Here is a 21,048-nt window from a genome sequence, read left to right as displayed (position 1 = left end):
TGTCCCATGAATTCAATGTCCTGGAATGGCGGGACTATTTTACGTTGAAAGATTGGAGCGACTGGGCTTGTATACCCTTGAGTTTAGAAGGCTGAGAGGGGATCTGATTGAGACTTATAAGATTATTAAAGGATTGGACGCTCTGGAGGCAGGAAGCAAGTTTCCGCTGATGGGTGAGTCCAGACCCAGAGGACACAGTTTAAAAATATGGGGTAGGCCATTTAGAACAGAGTTGAGGAGAAACTTCTTCACCCAAAGAGTGGTGGGTGTGTGGAATGCCCTGCCCCAGAAGGCTGTAGAGGCCAAGTCTCTGGATACTTTCAAGAAAGAATTGGATAGAGCTCTTAAGGATAGTGGAATCAAGGGTTATGGGGATAAGGCAGGAACAGGATACTGATTGAGGATGATCAGCCATGATCATAATGAATGGTGGTGCTGGATTGAACGGCAGAATGGCCTACTCCTGCACCTATTGTCTATTACTCCCACATCAATCTTTGAGCCACGCATCTACGTCTTTAATCTTGTTGACCCTGTGCCAATAAGCTCATGGCTAAGGTAGTAATCTGGAAATTACTGGTTTGGTTCTGCTTTTTAATTTAGCCCTTAGTTACTCATATTCTTTCAGAAGGACCTCTTTCTTCTAACTATATCATTGGTAACCACATGGACCATGACAACTGGATCTTTCCCCTCCCACTATAAGTACCTCTGTAGCCCAGGTGAAAGATCCTGAACCCAGACAACAGGCAGGCAACATAACCGTTGGGACTCTTGATCCTGGCCAGAGAACAGTGTCTATTCTGCTTACTGTACTATCTCCGATTACAATTACAGTTCTGTTTTCTCCCCACTCTTGAATGGTTTCCAGTAAATGCAATGCTTTGTTAGTTTGCTCATCCTCCCTAAAACCCCTGCTCTTGTCCATATAAGCAAGAATCTCAAACCTATTAGACAAAGTCAAGGGCTGAGGCTCTTTCAGCACTATTTCCTGGATCCCTCTATTTGTCTCACTTGTAGTTATGCACTCTAGTCCCTGACCACTGACTGAATTCAAGGTAGTTAATCTAAACAGTGACTGCCTACTGAAACACAGGTAACTCTTCCCCCACTCTCATTTGTTGCAGTGTTGGAAGCTCAGACTCCAGCTCATCAACCCTGAGCCAGAGTTCCTCAAGCTGCTCACACTTCCTACAGATGTGGTCAAACACATCTTGTGTTGGAAATTGTACAAACCACAACCTTTTCAAGATAGTGGTGCCAGCACAGTAGATAGTGTTCGGGCTCCTGAGCCTGTCCGCTTCAGGCTGGCAACATCCTCTCCTTTTCGTCTACCTTTGTTTTATTTTCTTTCTTCATCTTTGGAGCTGAAGCAGTGTCGGTGAGGCGGCGACTGCAGTGTTAGCAGCGTAGATCAGGACCCTTGGAAGCAGTGACAATGCCCAGAGCAGGGGCTCCTTGTGATAGTAGACCTGGAGTGTGTACTTGTGGTGATGGCCAGAGTGGTGACTCCCGGCTGCAGTAGGCCTGAAGCCTAGACTCTTGGTGGCGGCAGTGGCGGTGGTGGTAGTGCCCAGAGCAGGGACTCCTGGCACTCTTGGCAGTGATGGCGAGATGTTGGCAGCTGCAGCAGAGCCAGAGTCTCCTGGGGCATCAGTGTTATCATTGCTGTACCCAGAGCAGTGATTCTTTGAGACCCTGAGCACCTTGTAGAGACCTTGCAGAAGCCCTGGAGCTGTGCTTGAGACTCAGTTTGAACAGAAGATGAACTCTATTTAGGTAATTTCTTTTCATTCTTTTTGCAACTCAGAATGGTTCCAGATTGTGATGACAAAACCCTTTTCACTGTATTTTCTGAAATATATGGAACAATAAAATTATACATTCAATGCCGTCTAACAGCTCCCACATCATGTAGGTACAACACATGCCTGGCCCTGCATCTCTGTTTTATTTTCTTAGTTCTTAAATTTTATTTTAAAGATTTATGACTGATTGTTTAGTTAGTAGCCTATAAATATTTCCCTTATTTATTTTCAATCTGAAAGTTACTCATAATAGTCCAATTACAGCCATTACTAACCAATCACTCTTTCTTTTGTGCTGGGCCCCTGATCCTTCAATTTCTCCTGTAAAAAAAAAACTTTACAAATTATGAACTAAAAAAGCAAACCAAAATCATCTCTGCTGTCTGCACTGAATTCCCACACTGCCTCTAAATTACCCGAAACATATTCTGACTTGGGCTATGTCTCACTCCAGATGTGATCTCTCTTGCCTGACAGTGCACAACTTACTGGTGTCTAAAAGCAAATAAGCTCCTTTTTTCTTCTCACTATGTCTACTTGTGTATCAGTCCTCCAGTTATAATCCAGCAGCCCAAAACCTGCAGCGCACTTGTTGATTAATTACAGTCCTACATGTTAACTTCGATAACTTGATAGCACTGAAATTATTTGAAAATTACACTGTCATGTAAGTGGACTTTTGTTAATGTTTCATCCGGTGTGGTCTCCTCTATATCGAGGAGACAGGATGCTTTCTTGCGGATTGCTTCAGAGAACATCTCTGGGACACCCGCACCCACCAACCCCACTGCCCCATGGCTGAACACTTCAACTCACCCTCTCACTCCATGAAGGACATGCAGCCTCCACCACCAAACCACTACCACCCGACATCTGGAGGAGAAATGCCTCACATTCCACCTTGGGACCCTGCAACCACACGAGATAAATGTGGATTTCAACAGCTTCCTCATTTCCCCTCCCCCCACATTATCCCAGTACCAATCCTCCAAATCGGTACTGCTCTCGGACGTGTCCATCACTCCTCCTCTGACCTATCACCTTCTCCCCGCCTTCATCCACCTATTGCTTTCTCAGCTCCCTTTCCCCAAACCCCATCCCCTCCTATTTATCTCTCAGCCCTGATCCACAAGCCTCATTCCTGGTGAAGGGCTTATGCCCAAAACATCAGTTCTCCTGCTCCTTGGATGCTGCCTGACCTGCTGTGCTTCTCCAGCACTACGCTCTGTACACTTGGAATATTGTGTCCAGTTCTGGTCGCCCCATTATGCAAAGGATGTAGATGCTTTAGAGAGGGTGCAGAGGAGATTTACCAGGATGCTGCCTGGATTGGTGGGCTTGTCTATGAAGGGAGGATAAGCAAGCTTGGGCTTTTCACACTGGAGAGAAGAAGGAAGAGAGGTGACTTGATAGAGGTGTACAAGGTAATGAGAGGCATAGATAGATAGCCACAGAATTTTCCCCAGGGCAGAAATGGCTGTCACAAGGGGTCATAATTTTAAGGTGATTGGAGGGAGTTATGTGGAGGTGTCAGTAGTCAGTTCTGTACACTCAGAATAGTGGGTGTGTGGAACTTACTGCCAGCAGCAGTGGTAGAGTGAGAGACATTAGGGACATTTAAATGTCTGCCCGATAAGCACATGGATGGCAGTAATTTGAGGTGTGTGTAAATAAGTTGATCTTAGATCTTAAAGATAAATGCTTGGCACAACATTGTGCGCAAAGGGCCTATACTATGCTGTACTGGTCTCTCTCTTCTGTGTTCTATCTTCAGTCCCACCTATTCGTGATAGAGCTTAAGAATTTTTCAGTAGTTTTATATTTAAAGGTAACAACCATTTTAAAGTAGAACATTGATGTTCCAGTTGGTTTTTCAATTGGTGAAATCTGTTCTGTGATCAGTTTAGCACATGATTGATTTGAACCTAAACTTTATTTATCTGGCTTTTCCCATTATACCTTACTTAATAAAAATCTACATGATTTGGTCTTCAATTTCAACTCACCTAATAGCCTTATGGAGACTGAGTTCCATTACTTTTCATGAAGTAACAAAAAATGTTTTTCAGACTAGACTGAATAGAAACATAGAAACTAGATGGAAGGGTGGGCCATTCAGCCCTTTGAACCTGTTCCACCCTTTAGTAAGATCATGGCTGATCAGCCAACTTATTTTCTGACTTTCTCCCCATCTCCCTTATTACCTTTAGCCTAAGAACTATACCTCACGTTTTTTTGAAAACATTTAATTTTTGCTCTTCACTGAATTCTGTGGCAGAGAGGCTCACCACTCTCTAAAGAAATTTCTCTTCATGTCAGTCCTAAATGGCCTACCCTCTAAACCTTTGACTGTGACCCCTGGTTCTGAACTCTGCATTTACACTGTTAAGTCCTGTTAGAATTTTATAGGTTTTTATGAGACTTCATCTTCATTCTTCTAAACTCCAGTAAATATAGTCTTAACTGATCATAATATCAGTAATGCCATCCTACAAACCAATCTGGGAAACCTTTGTTGCAATACCTCCACAGCCAAAGCATTCCTCCCTCAAATAAGGAGATGAAAACTGCACACAGTACCTCAGTACTTTGGCAAAAAAGAACAGTGGAGCTAAATGTTATTTAAGTGGAGAAAAACTGAAGAAAGCTGCAGAACAGAGGAAATAAAAAGCTGCTGGAAAACCTCAGCAGGGGCAGCAGCATCTGTGAAGAGAAATCAAAGTTAATGTTTCTGGTCTGGTGACCCTTCCTCAGAACTAACCCCACCCCTTAACTATTTACCCTATCCATGCCCCTCATGATTTCATAAACCTTTATAAGGTCACCCCTCAGCCTCCAAAGCTCGGAACGAAATAAAGCCCCAGCCTATTCAGCCTGTCCCTACACCTCAAGCTGTCCAGTCTTGGCAACATCCCTGTAAATCTTTACTGCGCCCTTTCAAGTTCAGCAACATTCTAAGTGATTGCTGGACACCTTGTTGAGATATTTGTAGCATTGATAGCCACAGGTGAGGTGCTGGAAGACTGGAGGTTGCCTAACGTGGTGCCAGTCTATCAGAAAAGTGTTAAGGAAAAGCCAGAGAACTATAGAATAGTGAGCCTGATATCAGTGGTGGTAAGTTGTTGGAGAGAATCTTGGAAAGGCAAGGAAAAATTAGGGAGAGTCAACATGGCTTTGTGTGTGGGAAATTATGTCTCTCAAATTCGATTAAGTTTTTTGGAGAAGTAACAATGAGGGCAGAGCGGTGCACGTGATCTATAAGGACTTCAGTAAGATGTTCGGCAAGGTTCCTCCTGGTAGAAATGTTAATGAACTTAGATCACATGGAATGGAGGGAGAACTAGCTATTTAGGTATAGAATTGGCTTGAAGGTAGAAGACAGAGGGTGCTAGTGAAGGGTTGCTTTTCAGACTGAAGGCCTGTTGAAACCAGTGGTGTGCCACAAGGATGTGTGCTGGGTCCACTGTTTTTCATCATTTATACAAATGATTTAGAAGTGAACATAAGAGGTATGTTTAGTAAGTTTGCAGATGACACCAAAATCCCCAGAGGTGTAGTGGACAGTAAAGAAGATTACCTCCGAGTACAACAGGATCTTGATCAGATGGACCAAAGGGCTGAGGAGTAGCAGATGGAATTTAATTTAGATAAATGTGAGGTGTTGCATTTTGGAAAGGCAAATCAGGGCAGGACTGATGCACTTAATAGTAAGGTCCTGGGGAGTTTTGCTGAACAAATAGACCTTGGAGTGCAGGTTCATATTACCTTGAAAGTGGAGTCGTGGGTAGATTGGATAGTGAAGAAGGTGTTTGTATGTTTGCCTTTATTGGTCAGTGCATTGAGTAAAGGAGTTGGGAGATCATGTTGCAGCTGCACAGGACATTGATCAGGCCACAATTGGAATATTGCTTGCAGTTCTGGTTTTCCTGCTATAGGAAGGATGTTGTGAAACTTGAAAGGGTTCAGAAAAGATTTACAAGGACATTGCTGGGGCTGGAGGATTTGAGGTATAGGGAGAGGCTGAATAGACTGGAGCTATTTTCCCTGGAGTGTTGGAGGCTGAGGGGTGACCTTATATAGGAGTTTATAAAATCATAAGGGGCATATTCAAGGTAAATAGACCAGGTCTTTTCCCTGGGCTGGGGAAGTCCAAAACTAGAGGGCATAGGTTTAGAGTGAGATGGGAAGGATTTAAAAAGGACATGCAGATGGTGGTGCATATATGGACTGAGCTGCCAGAAGAAGTGGTAGAGACTGGCATAATTACAACATTTAATAGGCATCTAGATGGGTATATGAATAGGAAAGGTTTAGTTGGACATGGGCCAAATGCTGGCAAATGGGACGAGATTTATTTAGGATATCTGGTCGGCATGCAGGAGTTGGACCGAAGGGTCTGCTTCAGTGCTGTGTCTCTCTATGACTCAATATGGTGACTAGAATTATACACCGTATTCTAAAAGTGGCCTCACTGATGTCCTGTACAGCCACAACATGATATGCCAACTCCTTTACACAAATGTTCTGATCAATGAAAGCAAGCATGCCAACACATGGCTGTGGGGTCAGAGGTTACATGTAGGCCTGACCAGGTAAGGATGGCAGTTTCCTTCCCTGAAGGATATTAGTAAATTAAATGGATTTTTCCTGACAATCAACAGTGGTTTCATAGTCATCATTAGACTCTTATTTCCAGATTATTATTGAATTCAATTTCCAACATCTGGTATGGCAGGATTCAAACACAGGTCCCCAGAACATTACCTGGGCTTCTGAATTAATAGTCTAGCAATAGAACCACTCTGCCATCATCTACTCTTATAAATTTTACTCTGACATGATTTATTAAAACTGCCTTGTTCCACATTAACAGATCCAAACTAGTCTGATTCCTGGTTCAATCAAATTTTTACTTTGTTCATAACATGACAGAAATTCAGCTGGTGTATGGTAATATTGTCTTTGCCTAATCGCCACTGCTTATATGCAGGTTGTACAGTTACAGAATTTGTGGCTACATCATTACATGCATAGTAGAAAATTGGAAAAAATTTTTAGTGTTGACCTCACATGTTTGGGTTTACATCTACATTTTTTATTCCTGCAGGCTGTTGGCTATGTTTATTGTGTCTGTTGGAGTGGTGATTGCAACATTCTTTATTCCCAGCACACTTGGTGTTGTGCTGTTCACAACAGGAATGGGATTTATACTGAGCCTTGATCTCAGCCAAGCTGATACTTTATTCAGATTCTGCTGCAGGACAACTCATGCCTCATTGGAATATCCTAAATACTTTGGTAAACGAATTGGCTGGCATCTTGGCTGGAAGGAAGCCTTGATCTATATTAGTCTTCTAATAGTGACACTTGTTGAAGCTGGCTTATTACATTTCTTTGTAAGAAGATCAGCTACATTTAAAATAAGTCCTCAGACTGTAATAAGCTATATCCTGATAGTGACTTTGGTAATATGGAAGATTTTCCAAGAAATTCAAGGTGCATATATCCTCTTTGGATTCTTTCGAAATCCTTTATTCCCTAAAGTTTTAAGAACTGTGAGACTTTTTGAGCAGAAACGAGCAATATTGATGAAGTTTGGCTTTATTCAAAGGATTCTCCTTAATCTCAGTAAGTTATCTGAAATGGTAATAGATTAAATTGTCTAACTTATTTATACATTGTATTTTTAATTTTTCTCTTTTGCTTAATCGATTTTTGTCTGCAAATAGTAATTAATTTAGTACACAATTACATATTTGTATTGAGAGCCATCACAATTTTTCCATCTGAGGGTGAAATGAATATTAGAGTAATATTACAGAATATTACAGAGTAAAACTAATGCTCAAGACCCCAATAGATACAGTGATACTACACTTTGTAATTTAGCACAGTGCTTCAGAATGGTGACATAGGATTTTCTTCAAATATTCCTTATTCAAAACTCAATGCTGTTAGAGTTTGGTTTTTGAAGAGGTGACCAAAAAAGTAGATGAAGGTTGAGCTGTAGACATTGTCTGAATGGACATTACCAAGGCCTTCAAAAGGATGACACATAGTAGACTCCATTAGTAAGGTTAGATCATGTGAAATTCCATGGAGAGCTGCCAATTGGATACTCAAAATTGTTTCATGGTAGGAGACAGAGGGTAGTGGTAGAGAGTTGTTGTTCAGGTAGGAGGCGTGTGACCAGTAGATTGGTACTGGGTCCATTGTTGTTTGTCATTTATATTAATAATTTGGATAAGAATATAGGATACATGGTTAGTAAGTTTGCAGATAACACCAACATTGGTGGTATAGTGGACAGTGAAGAAGGTTATTTAAGAGTACAATGGGATCTTGATCAACTGGGCCAGTGAACTGAGGAATAGCAGACGGAGTTTAATGCAGATAAGTGTGAGATTTTGCATTTTGGTAAGACTAACCAGGGCAGGACTTACACAATTAGTGCTAGGGCCCTGGGGAGTATTGTTGAACAGAGCTACCTAGGGGTGCAGATACATAGTTCCTTGGAAGTGGCATCGTAGATAGACAGGATGATGAAGGAGGTATTTGGCATACTTGCCTTCATCGGTCAGAGCATTGAGAAAAGAAGTTGAAAATTAAACTGGAAGGGACAAAAAAGAATTTACAAGGATGTTATCGAGACTGGAAGGTTTGAGTTATAAGAAGAAGCTGGATAGACTGGGACATTTTCATTGGAACATTGGAAGCTGTGGGATGATCTTATAGAGATTTATAAAATCATAAAAGGCATAGATAAGATGAATCGCCAAGGTCTTTTTCCCTAGGACTCCAAAACTATAGGTGCATAGATTTAAGGTGAGAGGAGAAGGATTTGAAAAGGATTTGATGAGGGTCGAGGTGCCAGAAGACGTGGTCAAGGTGGTACAGTTACAACATTTAAAAGACTTTTGGGCAGGTACGTGGATAGGAAAGGTTTAGAGGAATATGGGCCAAATGAAAGGAAATGAGATCAGTTCAGTTAAAGAAACCTAGTCACCATGGACAAGTTGGGCTGAAGGGCCTGCTTCTGTGCTGTATGATTCTCTAACTGTATTAATGAATTGACTTGATCTCATTTACATAGCATTGAGAATCTGTTGGAAACATTTTTGGTAGATGGATTTCGTTTCCTATTTTCAAGTTCTGGCTGTTGACAGTTATTTGCTATATAAATGTACTGTAATGTGTGTAGATAATTTGTCAGGATCAGAGTTAACAAGAGTCTTTACTTGATCAATGTTATCCTTTTGAAATGCTAGAAGCTTAATAGTGAATTAGTCTGTATACGTGAAATGTGAGTGAACTGTTCTAATAACAGTCTATTTGTTCTAGTCTCTCCATTTGCCATGGTAGCCTTTCTTTCTGTTGACACTTCACTGCAGGATCTCCATACGGCATCTCTTTGCATTGGATTCACACGGGCATACCGAATAGTAAGTTTGTCATACATAAATGCAATTTTTTTAACTCTTTGTTTCGAAAGAGTCTAATAACTTCTTTAAAAAATATTGAATTCCTGGTGATCAATTTAAACAATTTATGCAAGATTTCAAGTTTCAAGTCTTTTACTGTAACACACAAACTAAAAGCCACATTGACTAAACATTAGTTCCGTAGGCAGGTTATATTCTAAACTGCAGAAAAGATCCTCTATTGAACGTTAAAAGTGACTGAAAATTTCCATTCAGTCCGACAGCCTTTAGAGAACTATCCATATTTTAGCAACAAACATCAAGGGGAATTTTTTAAAATGTGCATTTTGGTTTTACTGTCCAGCATAGGCAGTAAACTGGTTTCAGTCACAAAGAGGAAATTGCACTTTAAAGCTGAGTCACTCTGCAAATTCATTTTATTCTTGGTGCCTTTAAAATGGATTTGCCAATTTTTTTTCTTTCTGCTGCAAATACTGGGGCTCTTGCTGAGGCATGTTTACAAGGGTGTTGGCAGATTCCCAGGTCTTTGCCAAGATTGTTTGAGGAAAGGTGTAAATGACTGTCAGTTGTTTCTGTGAAGGGTGTGATAGCTGAATCCAATAATGTCCAACAGGTTCCTTTGATAGCACTATTCCCAAGAATTTTGTGGCTGCTTATAGCATTTGATCTGTTTTTCTGGTTAAAATTGGTAACTCGGCACAGATAACACACTTGGGGTCTTCTAGATTGGCTAGCTTGTAACTTTCTAAAACCCTGTCTGATGCTTGCTTCCTCAGTCTTAAGTAAGCTTACTCCTTCCTCTTGACTAGATGTTCTACATCCCTTGTCACCCAAGTTTCTTTCAACCTACCATCCCTTCCTTGCCTCAGTCGTACATGGATTTTAGCGAGGTGTTTGATAAGGATCCTCATGGTAGGCTCATTCAGAATGTAAGGAGGCATGGGATCCAGGGAAATCTGGATGACTGGATAAAAAATTGGCTAGCCAATAGAAGATAGAGAGTGATGGTAGATGGAAAGTTATCAGCCTGGAGCTTGGTGACTCACGGTGTTTCGCAGGGATCGGTTCTGTGACCTCTGCTCTTTGTGATTTTTATAAATAACATGGATGAGGAAGTGGAAGGGTAGATTAGTAAGTTTGCCAATGACACAAAGGTTGGTAGAGTTGTGGATTGTGTGGAGGGGCTGTTGTAAGTTGCAACAGACCATTGACATGATGCAGAACTGGACTTATTAGTGGCAGATGGAGTTCAACCTGGAAAAATGTGAAGTGATTCACTTTGAAAGGTCGAATTTGAATGCGCATTACAGGCTCAAAGGCAGGATTCTTGGCAGTGTGGTGGAACAGAGGGATCTTTGGGTCCATGTCCATAGATCCCTCAAAGTTGCCATCCGAGTTGATAGGGTTGTCAAGAAGGTGTATGGTGTGTTGGCTTTCAGTAGCAGGGGGATTGGGTTTAAGAGCCATGAGGTTATGCTGCAGCTCTATAGAGTCATGGTTAGACTACACTTGGAATATTGTGTTGAGTTCTGGTCACATCATTACAGGAAAGATGTGGAAGCTTTAGACAGGGTACAGAGGAGATTTACCAGGATGCTGCCTGGACTGGAGGGCATGTCTTATGAGGGAAGGTTTAGGGAGCTAGGACTTTACTCATTGGAGCAAAGAAGGATGAGAGGTGACTTGATAGAGATGTACAAGATGATGAGGGGCATAAATAGAGTGGATAGCCAGAGACTTTTTCCCATGGTGGAAATGTCTATCACAAGAGGGCATAGTTTTAAGGTGTAAAAAATCTGCTTTGACAAAAGGTCAGTTAGACTCGAAACATCAGCTCTTTTCTCTCCTTACAGATGCTGACAGACCTGCTGAGATTTTCCAGCATTTTCTCTGATAGTTTTAAGGTGATTGGAGGAAGGTTTAGGGGAGATGTCAGAGATAGGTTCTTTACTCAGAGAGTGGTGGGTGCGTCGAATGCACAGTCAGCAGTGGTGCTAGAGACAGATACATTAGGGACATTTAAGCGACTCTTGGATAGGCATATGGATGATAATACATGAAGGGTATGTAGGTTTGTCTGCTTTTAGAGTAGGAATAAAAGATCAGCACAAAATCAAGGCCCTGTACTGTGCTGTACTGTTTTGTGTTCTAGATTAGTATTGATCTATGTGGTGTCTTTAACCTGAAGACCACAAGAAGAGCTATGTGGCTCTGAGTAACATGTACTAAGGGCCCAGACTATGCAGTAGGATTAATGAACATGATCTTGCAGTCAGTCTTTGCTGCTGACTTTATGAAGACAACCCAATCTTGGTTGTAGGCTCCAGCAGAAACTTGTTCTTTCTGCTGCAGTATGTCTGCAATGTCAAAGTTAATAGGGAGGCCTGTTGATGTGGTGCCTTAGTGGCAAAGCAATGTCTCTTTTTATGTCGTAAGCACAAGGTCCTGGAGGTCTATTCAGCTCATTCACTGTAATTTGTAACCTGACAATGTGGCTGTGCCTGCTTTAATTATAGTCCCACAGCCTTGGCTCCTGTCCACACAAACACCACACCCAATGTGTGCACCCTCAGGGATCTACCTGGCTTGACTGCAAACCAGCTTTTCTGACACGATATCAGAAACAGCATTTTGAGGAGAGTTGTTAAGCCCCTCCCCAATGCTGTTTCTGAATATCTTTGTGACTGAGGAGCCCTGAGTGTGGGAGGGGAACAGAGTTGGGCTTGTTGTTTAATAATCCTGTTAATTTATAGGGATGTGAGCAAATGGGGTGCAGTCCAAGGCAAAAAAGTAGCTTTGCAAAGACTTTTAACTGCTGGGAATTTAGCCCAAGTTCCCAAATGACTGCTCATGGTTGACGACTCTGCCTAACTTCCTCCAGATCCCATTAAGATGCATTGCCACTTCTCCACTTGAGTATAAATGCGATCATCAGATGTTCAGGTACCATTGCAGCTCTTAATAGTGGAGACCATCTTAGTATCCACCACTATCAAGATTTAAAGATTCAGGTCAAAGCTGAGGTTTTCAGCAGTTAACATTATTAAGGGTTAAATCAGAAAATTTATGGAGACTGCAAAATCCTAAGTGTAAAAATCATGAAGTTGCTCTCCAGTTTGCACTGCTCCTCCTTGATTGTTGCTTATCTTGCTAAGAGACACTACTTTCAAACATAAAACAAGAATTTGATGGCATACCTAGTAAATGTGCAAATAGTGGGAATTCTTTAATTTACTAGGGCAACATGGTTGCTGAGTGGTTAGCAATGCTGCCTCACAGCACCAGGGACCCAGGTTCAATTTGAGCCTCTGGTGACTGTGTGGAGTGTGCACATTCTCATGGTGTCTGCATGGATTTCCTCCAGGTGCTCAGATTTCCCCCTACAGTCCAAAGATGTGCAGGTTAGGTTAACTGTGAGAAATGTAGGGTTATGGTGAGGTGGGGGGTGGTGGTCTGGATATGATATTCTTTGGAGCGGTGGTGTGGGCTCAATAGACCGAATTTAAATGAAAGTAAATTGTAACTTGGCAGTACAGGACTTGGAAGAAAAGACTCCTGTTGAAGCTTTAGTCTTACTCTCATTATTCCAAATCTCAAAGGGAACAACAATTTATATTGCACGGAACAATTGCTTGGTTGGTTGGCACATTGACATCTGGTAGTGGTGTTGCCATGGAGAATGCACCAGGGAACAGGTAATTGTGAAGCTTTTCTTTAAATTTGAACTAGACGTGTCAGCTCTGATTGGTCAAGACATTGACAATTTAAACATAGTTTTGGCCATAAACTGTTCCTTGCTACATTCTCCATGGCAACATCTCTATCGGAGTCCACTTGCCAACCAATCAGCACCTCCTGCTTATTTCTTGTGATACTTTCTTAATGAGGGCAAGATGTAAAACTTTAACACTCTCTTCAACAATTCTGTAAGAAAATTTATAACTGTGACAGGTCAAATTGTGTGGCACTGAAATTTCCTTCTACAATTGCTGTGTCTTTCTTCAGACTTTAAATATCTTATAACTGTGCAACAATTTTATTTAACTCTTTCATGCTTCTTTCTCTCTCTCTCTCTCACTTTTTCTTTCTGACTTTTATTTTCGGTACTTTTTATACAATGAATTAAACATTCTTCATTACACTTCGTGGTTCATATTCTGTAGCTCAGTAAATAGTCCTTCAGTACGCTTGATGGAAGAGATGCGCTATTGCTTGCCCTATTCAGCGATCGTAGATCATCTGTAGAGGACATTATATTGTGTCAGACTCTCTGTTACTACATGTTGCTACCCAACAGCCCATGAAAGGTTTGGGAGCAGCTGTAAGCGTAATTCATTCACTGCTGACTTCTAAATCAAAACTCCATTTAATGATAAACCATCATTGATGTTTGTATAATACAACATGTCTTTATTTTTAATTCCTTTTGTAAAACAGTATTTGGTTGCTTTAACAGGTTTGGCAGAATACAGAAAATGCACTATTGGAAGTGGTTGTGATAGCAATTGTACGACTTGCCACAGTGCATTCAAGTTTGGTGTGGTGGAACAGTATAGGCACAGGAATCCAACTTCTGATGGTAACTGCAATTTTTATTTTGTATATTTTCCTGTTTAGTTACTTGCTTCTGAGCATATATTTTAGTTTTACCCTAAATTCAGTGGGATCACCACAAGCCATAATTCAGACCGTTTAAAAAAATTACTGGACCTCCATAGAGCAAAGAAATGTTCAGTGCAAATATGAAAATGTTTTTAAAATATCATCTTACATCTACAATAAAATACAGAAGCTGAAAATAATGCTAATAATATTTAATTATTCACTATAAGTTAGGTTCTGGTTCTGTCTGTCCATCTCTGAATATTTATTACCAAAACAAATATATTTTTGAAAGGAATCTTCCTTTTCTGAAATGATGATTCTTGTACAATATATTGGGTTATTATCTTGCTTTGTTTTCCCAATTTTGGTGCAAATATTTTATTCTTTCTACTTTTTGTATTGTTGCAGATATGAGGAAGAGAATTTATTCCAGGACTTTTTGTTATACAGCCAATTGATTGTCACTTAAATCAGTTTCCAAAAGACTGTATCAGGCTTTTAATTGGGCTTGTATTTCAAGATACTATCTCAGTTATAGGCCGTTTCTTTTAGAAAATGAAGTTAATTGTTTTACCACAGAATTAGAGAGTTACTGAGATGCTGAACACTGTGGACCAGAAAAGTTGCATGTTCTGCCCCAATCTACATTCAGCCAGTGACACTAAAGGTTGTATGTAATATTTAAATTGAAAAAATAATGCCCTGGGTTGTTTTGTTTCACTGGAAATCAATGCACACAGCCCCTCTGTGTTGGAGAAAAACATGGATTTCCTGATTTCTCTGCAATGGCTATATGAGCCTTGATGCTTTCTGAATCTCTGATTTATTTTGTTTGCAGAAATTTTGATATTTTTGTTTATACTGATAAGTATTTAACCTAGCTATTTATGCAGTAGATGTTTTAATTTGTGGGCCACTAGTTTTAATACTTTTTATGCTGATTTCTTAATATTAAGTGTGTTCAGAAGTTAGAACCAAACTGCAGGTAGTTACTGAAGTTTACTTTGACTACATATCTGCTGGGCAGAGAAATATTTTTAATACTATTCTCCTTTCAGTTGTTCAACAATCATAACTGTCTTGATTCAGTTCTCCTTTACAGTTTTTGCCTAATTTAAGTTGTTACAAAGTGTGTTAGAATTTTCTACGTTAATGATTTCAAATAAATACAAGTGGGTTTAGAAAATATACATTGCACAAACATAATGAATTTAAATGAGAAAAATTAATTCTTTTGGTCACTGTATTTGAAAATTGAGAAGTCCTACAATTAATATTTTGAATCTTGTTTTGTAGGTTGGTATTATAAGAGATCGTTTCTTTCAAGCAACATCCAAGCTCAAATTTGCTTTGACTGTACTTGTCTCATCCTGGACAGAAAAGAAGCAACGCCGGAAGTCTTCTAGCGTTATAATTACATTAAATGTTATTCTGTTCCCTGTTGTACTGACAGTCATAGGTCTTGCTTCAGCACTTTCAGCGCCTTTACTTCCCCTGTTTACACTTCCAGTGTTTCTTGTGGGATTTCCAAGACCAAGTAAGAGCTGGCCTGGATCTGTGGGTGCTGCTGCATGCGTCTGTCCTGATTCAGTATATTATCAGCATATGATGCACAACCTGGCTAATGCATTTTCTAAAGCATTTTCTGCTGGCAGTTTGGGTAGGTGAAGAATTATTTTATGTTTGAATGTTGTTCTTGATGATCTGATGACTTAATACTCCTAAGCTCAGGTTAGTTTTTGATCTATTTTTTTGAGCCCAAGTTAGTTTTGATCTACTTTTGTTTCACACTAGTAATTTGAAATGGTCACAAGTCCATGCAAACAAGATTAAAGATTAAGTTTATCATATACCTTGGTTATAAACATGAATACTTCAATCAGACTGATATACTGTAACGTGCTGTCACTGTTACAGATGAAACATTCAATATTGTAATTGCATCAGAGAAGTTTAATTCTCTTCACTTCAGTTGGAAGGGAAACTTTAAAACTGAAACAATTGTATGGGGAGGGTTCGTTTATTTGTATGAACTTTTGCATGAGTTTTTCCATAAATTCATTGCCCTAACATTAGGGGATGTTACTTATTAGATCTATTTTTTTGTTCCATTTTTTATTTTTATTTATAAATGATTGTGACCCATTTTCGAGGCTTAAAGATGCAAAGAAATCATTGTTACTGAGTGGGAGTTCTTTATGTCCGCAAACTCAGTTTATTTGTCATCAGTTCCAAATTAAATATTTTTAATGTGAATTCTAAATTATTTTTCTCCTGTTAAAGTAGGAAATATTTAGTGGCAGAAGCCAGATGTATTGGTGCTTCATGGGCTAAGGAGAAAGTGAGGACTGCAGATGCTGGAGATCAGAGCTGAAAAATGTTTTGCTGGAAAAGCACAGCAGGTCAGGCAGCATCCAAGGAGCAGGAGAATCGACGTTTCGGGCATAAGCCTGAAGAAGGGCTTATGCCTGAAATGTCGATTCTCCTGCTCCTTGGATGCTGCCTGACCTGCTGTGCTTTTCCAGCAACACATTTTTCAGCTCTTCATGGGCTAATCCTGGCTTTAAATTTTTACAGTAAACATGCATGTACAAAATGTGTGTATTATGGATATAATATACAAAATTGATTCTTTGCCTTTTATAAAAATAGTGTACAGCGAAATTTGTCAACAGTATATATAAATTGTATTTGCATTTTGTTTTAAAATTCCAGTGTATTCTGTGTACTAATTACAAGACACTTTATTTCAAGGGAATCCTTCACCTGGCTCTCATTTCCTATGCCGCTTCCAGGACAGATTGATATGGGTCTTGGTTTTGGAACGTGGTTTTGGATACTGCTGTATTAGCATTAAGGTAAGAAGATTTCACCTCCTGACTAAAAAGCATTAATGGCTTTATTATGATCCCAGCTGACACTAATAGTCGACTGTTTCAGATCCCAGAGTGAAACAGTTTAGTTATCATGGTGGTTTGTTATTGAACATTTTCACACAAGGATGTCAATGATCTTTAATAAAGGAACACAAAACAAAAACAGAAAAAAGCAATTTCACACCAATATCCTTTACAGTCGTTTACATCTAGTAAAGTACCAATCTTATTTTAACTCTCTTTCTTAATCAATTTTCTAATTCAGATGGCCAAAACTTTCTTTTGGTTCTGAGATTGAAAACTTCTGCGCAAATTCTCAGTTTGAAGACTACTCCAAGTAACCTGTCCTTCCATTGTTATGAAATTGTTCTGAACTGAACTCATTACTCAAGACACCTGACCATTATTTTTCTATGTGTCTTAAAACGCAGCATTATAAACACTTAATCAGTTAACAGGCATCTTGTTAAGTACTTATGTCACGTACTTTCTTGGAAATGATCTAGGTCACTATTCCAAATAAAGTTTTGACCTGTTTCCAAAGATTGCCTTCACAGCATGAATACCACAAATTGTTTTACTTCTATTTTAAAATCCAAATTATAGAACATAGAACAGTACAGCACAGAACAGGCCCTTCAGCCCATGATGTTGTGCTGACCATTGATCCTTATGTAAGGTAAACCCAATGTACGAACCCTCAAATTTCTGTGACCATATGCATGTCCAGCAGTCTCTTAAATATCCCCAATGACCTCACTTCCACAACTGCTGCTGGCAACGCATTCCATGCTCCCACAACTCTCTGCGTAAAGAACCCGCCTCTGACATCCTCTCTATACTTTCTGCCAAACAGCTTAAAACTATGACCCCTTGTGTTAACAATTTCTGCCCTGGGAAAAAGTCTATGGCTATCAACTCTATCTATACCTCTCATTATCTTGTGCACCTCAGTTAGGTCCCCTCTCTTCTTTTTTCCAATGAAAAAAGTCCGAGCTCAGTCAACCTCTCTTCGTAAGATAAGCCCTCCATTCCAGGCAGCATCCTGGTAAACCTCCTCTGAATCCTCTCCAAAGCATCCACATCTTTCCTATAATAGGGCGACCAGAACTGGACACAGTATTCAAAGTTTTATAGAGCTGCAACAAGACCTCACTGCTCTTAAATACCCCCTGTTAATGAAAGCCAAAACACCATATGCTTTCTTAACAACCCTGTCCAATTGGGTGGCAATTTTAAAGCATCTATATACCTGCACATCAAGATCCCGCTGTTCCTCCACACTGCCAAGAATCCTGTCTTTAATCCTGTACTCAATTTTCAAGTTTGACCTTCTAAAATGCATCACTTTGCATTTATCCAGATTGAACTCCATCTGCCACCTCTCAGCCCATCTCTGCATCCTGTCAATGTCACACTGCAGCCTACAACAGTCCTTTATACTGTCAACGACACCTCCAACCTTTGTGTCGTCTGCAAACTTGCTAACCCATCCTTCAATCTCCTCATCCAAGTCATTAATAAAAATTACAAAGAGTAGAGGCCCAAGAACAGAGCCCTGTGGAACATCACTCACCACTGACTTCCAGGCAGAATACTTTCCTTCCACTACCACTCGCTGTCTTCTGTCGACCAGCCAATTCTATATCCAGACAGCTAAATTTCCCTGTATCCCATTCTTCCTGACCTTCCGAACGAGCCTACCATGGGGAACCTTATCAAATGCCTTGCTGAAGTCCATATACACCACATCCACCGCTCGACCCTCATCAACTTGTCTAGTAACATCCTCAAAGAACTCAATAAGATTTGTGAGGCATGACCTGCCCTCACAAAGCCATGCTGACTGCATTTAATCAAGCCATGCTCTTCCAGATGGTCATAAATCCTATCCCTCAGAATCCTTTCTAGCACCTTGCAGACGACAGGCGTGAGACTGACTGGTCTGTAATTGCCGGAGAATTCCCTATTTTCTTTCTTGAAGAGTGGAATTACATTTGCCTCCCTCCAGTCCCCAGGTATGATTCTGGTGGAGAGCGAGGATGCAAAGATCTTTGCAAGCGGTGAAGCAATCACATTTCTCGCTTCTCAAAGCAGCTGAGGACAAATCTGGTCTGGCCCTGGCGACTTGTCAATCTTGATGTTTGTCAAAATTTTCAGCACATCAGCTTCCTCAATCTCTATCCATTCCAGCATGCTTACCTGCTCCTCAATGGTTTCATTCACTACAAGGTCCTTTTCTTAAGTAAAGACAGAAGCAAAAAACTCATTTAGGGCTTCCCCTACCTCCTCAGACTCTATACACAAGTTCCCTATGCTATCCCTGATCGGCCCTACTCTCTCTTTGATCATTCTGTTATTCCTCACATATGTGTAAAATGCCTTATGGATTCTCCGTAATCCTTCCTGCCAAGCCTTTTTCATGTCCCCTCCTGGCTCATCTCAGACCATTTTTGAACTCCTTCCTCGTCTGCCTGTAATCCTGTAGATCTGAGCAAGACCCTTCCTTTCTCCACCTTACATAAGCTGCCTTCTTTCTTTTGACAAGAAGCTCCTCTGCTCTCGTCATCCAAGTTTCCTTTATCTTACCCCTTCTTGACTGCCTCAGAGGAACGCAATAACTGTTCCTTAAACAGTCTCCACATGTCTATAGTGCCCTTTCCATGGAACAATCTCTCCCAGTCCATGCTTCCCCACTCACGTCTGATATATTATAAACCTTTATCATCGGTTGGTGAGACAAAACAATTACATTATTATCTGTAGGATGTTGATTCAAATTCAGCTAAAGGGTTCAAGATCTCTCTGCAGTGCAAGAGTCTACTGCAAAATGTGTTTGGGCAATTTCAAATTAAAAATCTGACAAGATGCTAAAATTGGGGCTGAATCACAGTTGTTTGTCTTGATGAGCACAAATAATCTGAGCGTACACACACAAACACCAATAATAATTTGCACTTTTTGAATTAAGTTTTGCATCCTACACAATTTTACTATCAAATCCTATTTGTTGTTTGGACTGTAGAGAAAGCAGAGTTTTGAAATATCCTAAAAATGATTCTCTAGATTGTTACCTCCTATTTGTTCATGCACCAAGATCAAGCACCTCAGGTGACCCATAAGAAATCCAGTTTGTGAAACACAATAACAACCATTGTGCTAATGTCAAACTTAAGTGAAAATGTATTTTCCTGTCCAAATAGTATAGCACTCACTACTTTAGAACAGTATTGCAAGATAAAGTCCGATCAGGTTAACGTTTGATTGAAAGTATAACTTAGTAAATTAGAGGTTCAGGTTTTCAGGAATGATCTTTGGATATCTATTCCTAAAATATGAACTGTATATAAAATCTCTACCCTACCCTTAATATTTGTGATCTGTATTGTCTGGTCATATAATAATTCACCTATTGTATTATCAAATTAAAATGTATATTTTCCCCTGTTTCATTTAATTATAAAATGTCATCCATAACTACTTGATTCACCTGCTAGGTGTTTCAAATATGATGATACCACTTCCAATATGAGCAACCTTGCATCTTCACGTGTGCTGAAGAACTGGCTATGGATTTCAACCTTCTATTTTTCACAAATGCCGAGTTCATGAACAGAAGAGGAAATGGACCTTTATTTTTGTGGAAAATAATTTTTTTCTCTCTGCATCATTTTCGGGACTACATGCTAATCAAGGGTTGGAGCAACAGTGGCAAACTAGGAGCAATTTGTTAGTGTATTATTCTGACACAGTGCATACTGCACAGGGAAACCATCCATATAAAGAAGTATGTTTCAATATCAGCCTGTTTTTCCCTTTCTCAACAAATGAGTTAAAACTGTCTTGGGAGAAGGCATACAGCATATTGTAAAAATAATGGGAAACCAATGATCTAGTGAAAATGGGAAACTTTAAAGAAAAAATAATTGATAAGAAATAGTAGTGGAGAAATTAATGTGACCGCAGCAGCAATTTTTCTGACTTAATTGTAAGCATTTGTTACATGTTTACCAAATATTTATTACAACAGTTTAAAGGATCAGCTAGTGTAAGTAGAAGAATAGACCATAAGTCATCAATACCACATAGTAATAAATCAACAAGGACCATTCTTTTACTTGTAAAAAATAGATATATCAGTTTAATCTGTCCCCTTGTTTAATAGGCCATTTTTAATTGCTGTTTGTGAAAGTTTACATTTATAGTTGTGATTAATTTAAATTGACCTGCAGAAAGTGAATTTGTATATTTGATCTTCATATGGATTTGGTTTCTTCATTTTACTACTCAGAAGGTAGGACAGCAAATGCCTACAGT

At 39.8% G+C, this 21,048-nt stretch overlaps 1 protein-coding gene across 3 annotated transcripts in view; it reads left to right on the top strand.

Moving 5' to 3' along the window:
* Positions 1-21,048, top strand: part of pcnx4 (pecanex 4) — a 43,555-nt gene that overhangs the window by 16,333 nt on the left and 6,174 nt on the right. For all 3 annotated transcript variants that reach the window (XM_072568387.1, XM_072568389.1, XM_072568388.1), the window contains exons 4-8: positions 6,916-7,436; positions 9,150-9,250; positions 13,707-13,829; positions 15,152-15,515; positions 16,610-16,713. In XM_072568387.1, the coding sequence (XP_072424488.1) occupies positions 6,916-7,436; positions 9,150-9,250; positions 13,707-13,829; positions 15,152-15,515; positions 16,610-16,713 (1,213 nt within the window). The remainder of the gene's footprint in view (positions 1-6,915; positions 7,437-9,149; positions 9,251-13,706; positions 13,830-15,151; positions 15,516-16,609; positions 16,714-21,048) is intronic.

The sequence above is a fragment of the Chiloscyllium punctatum genome, chromosome 4 (genome assembly GCF_047496795.1).
Source record: "Chiloscyllium punctatum isolate Juve2018m chromosome 4, sChiPun1.3, whole genome shotgun sequence".
Lineage (NCBI taxonomy): Eukaryota > Metazoa > Chordata > Chondrichthyes > Orectolobiformes > Hemiscylliidae > Chiloscyllium > Chiloscyllium punctatum.
The sequence above is the reverse complement of the archived record's forward strand: the minus strand, read 5'-3'. Positions and strand labels throughout refer to the sequence as shown.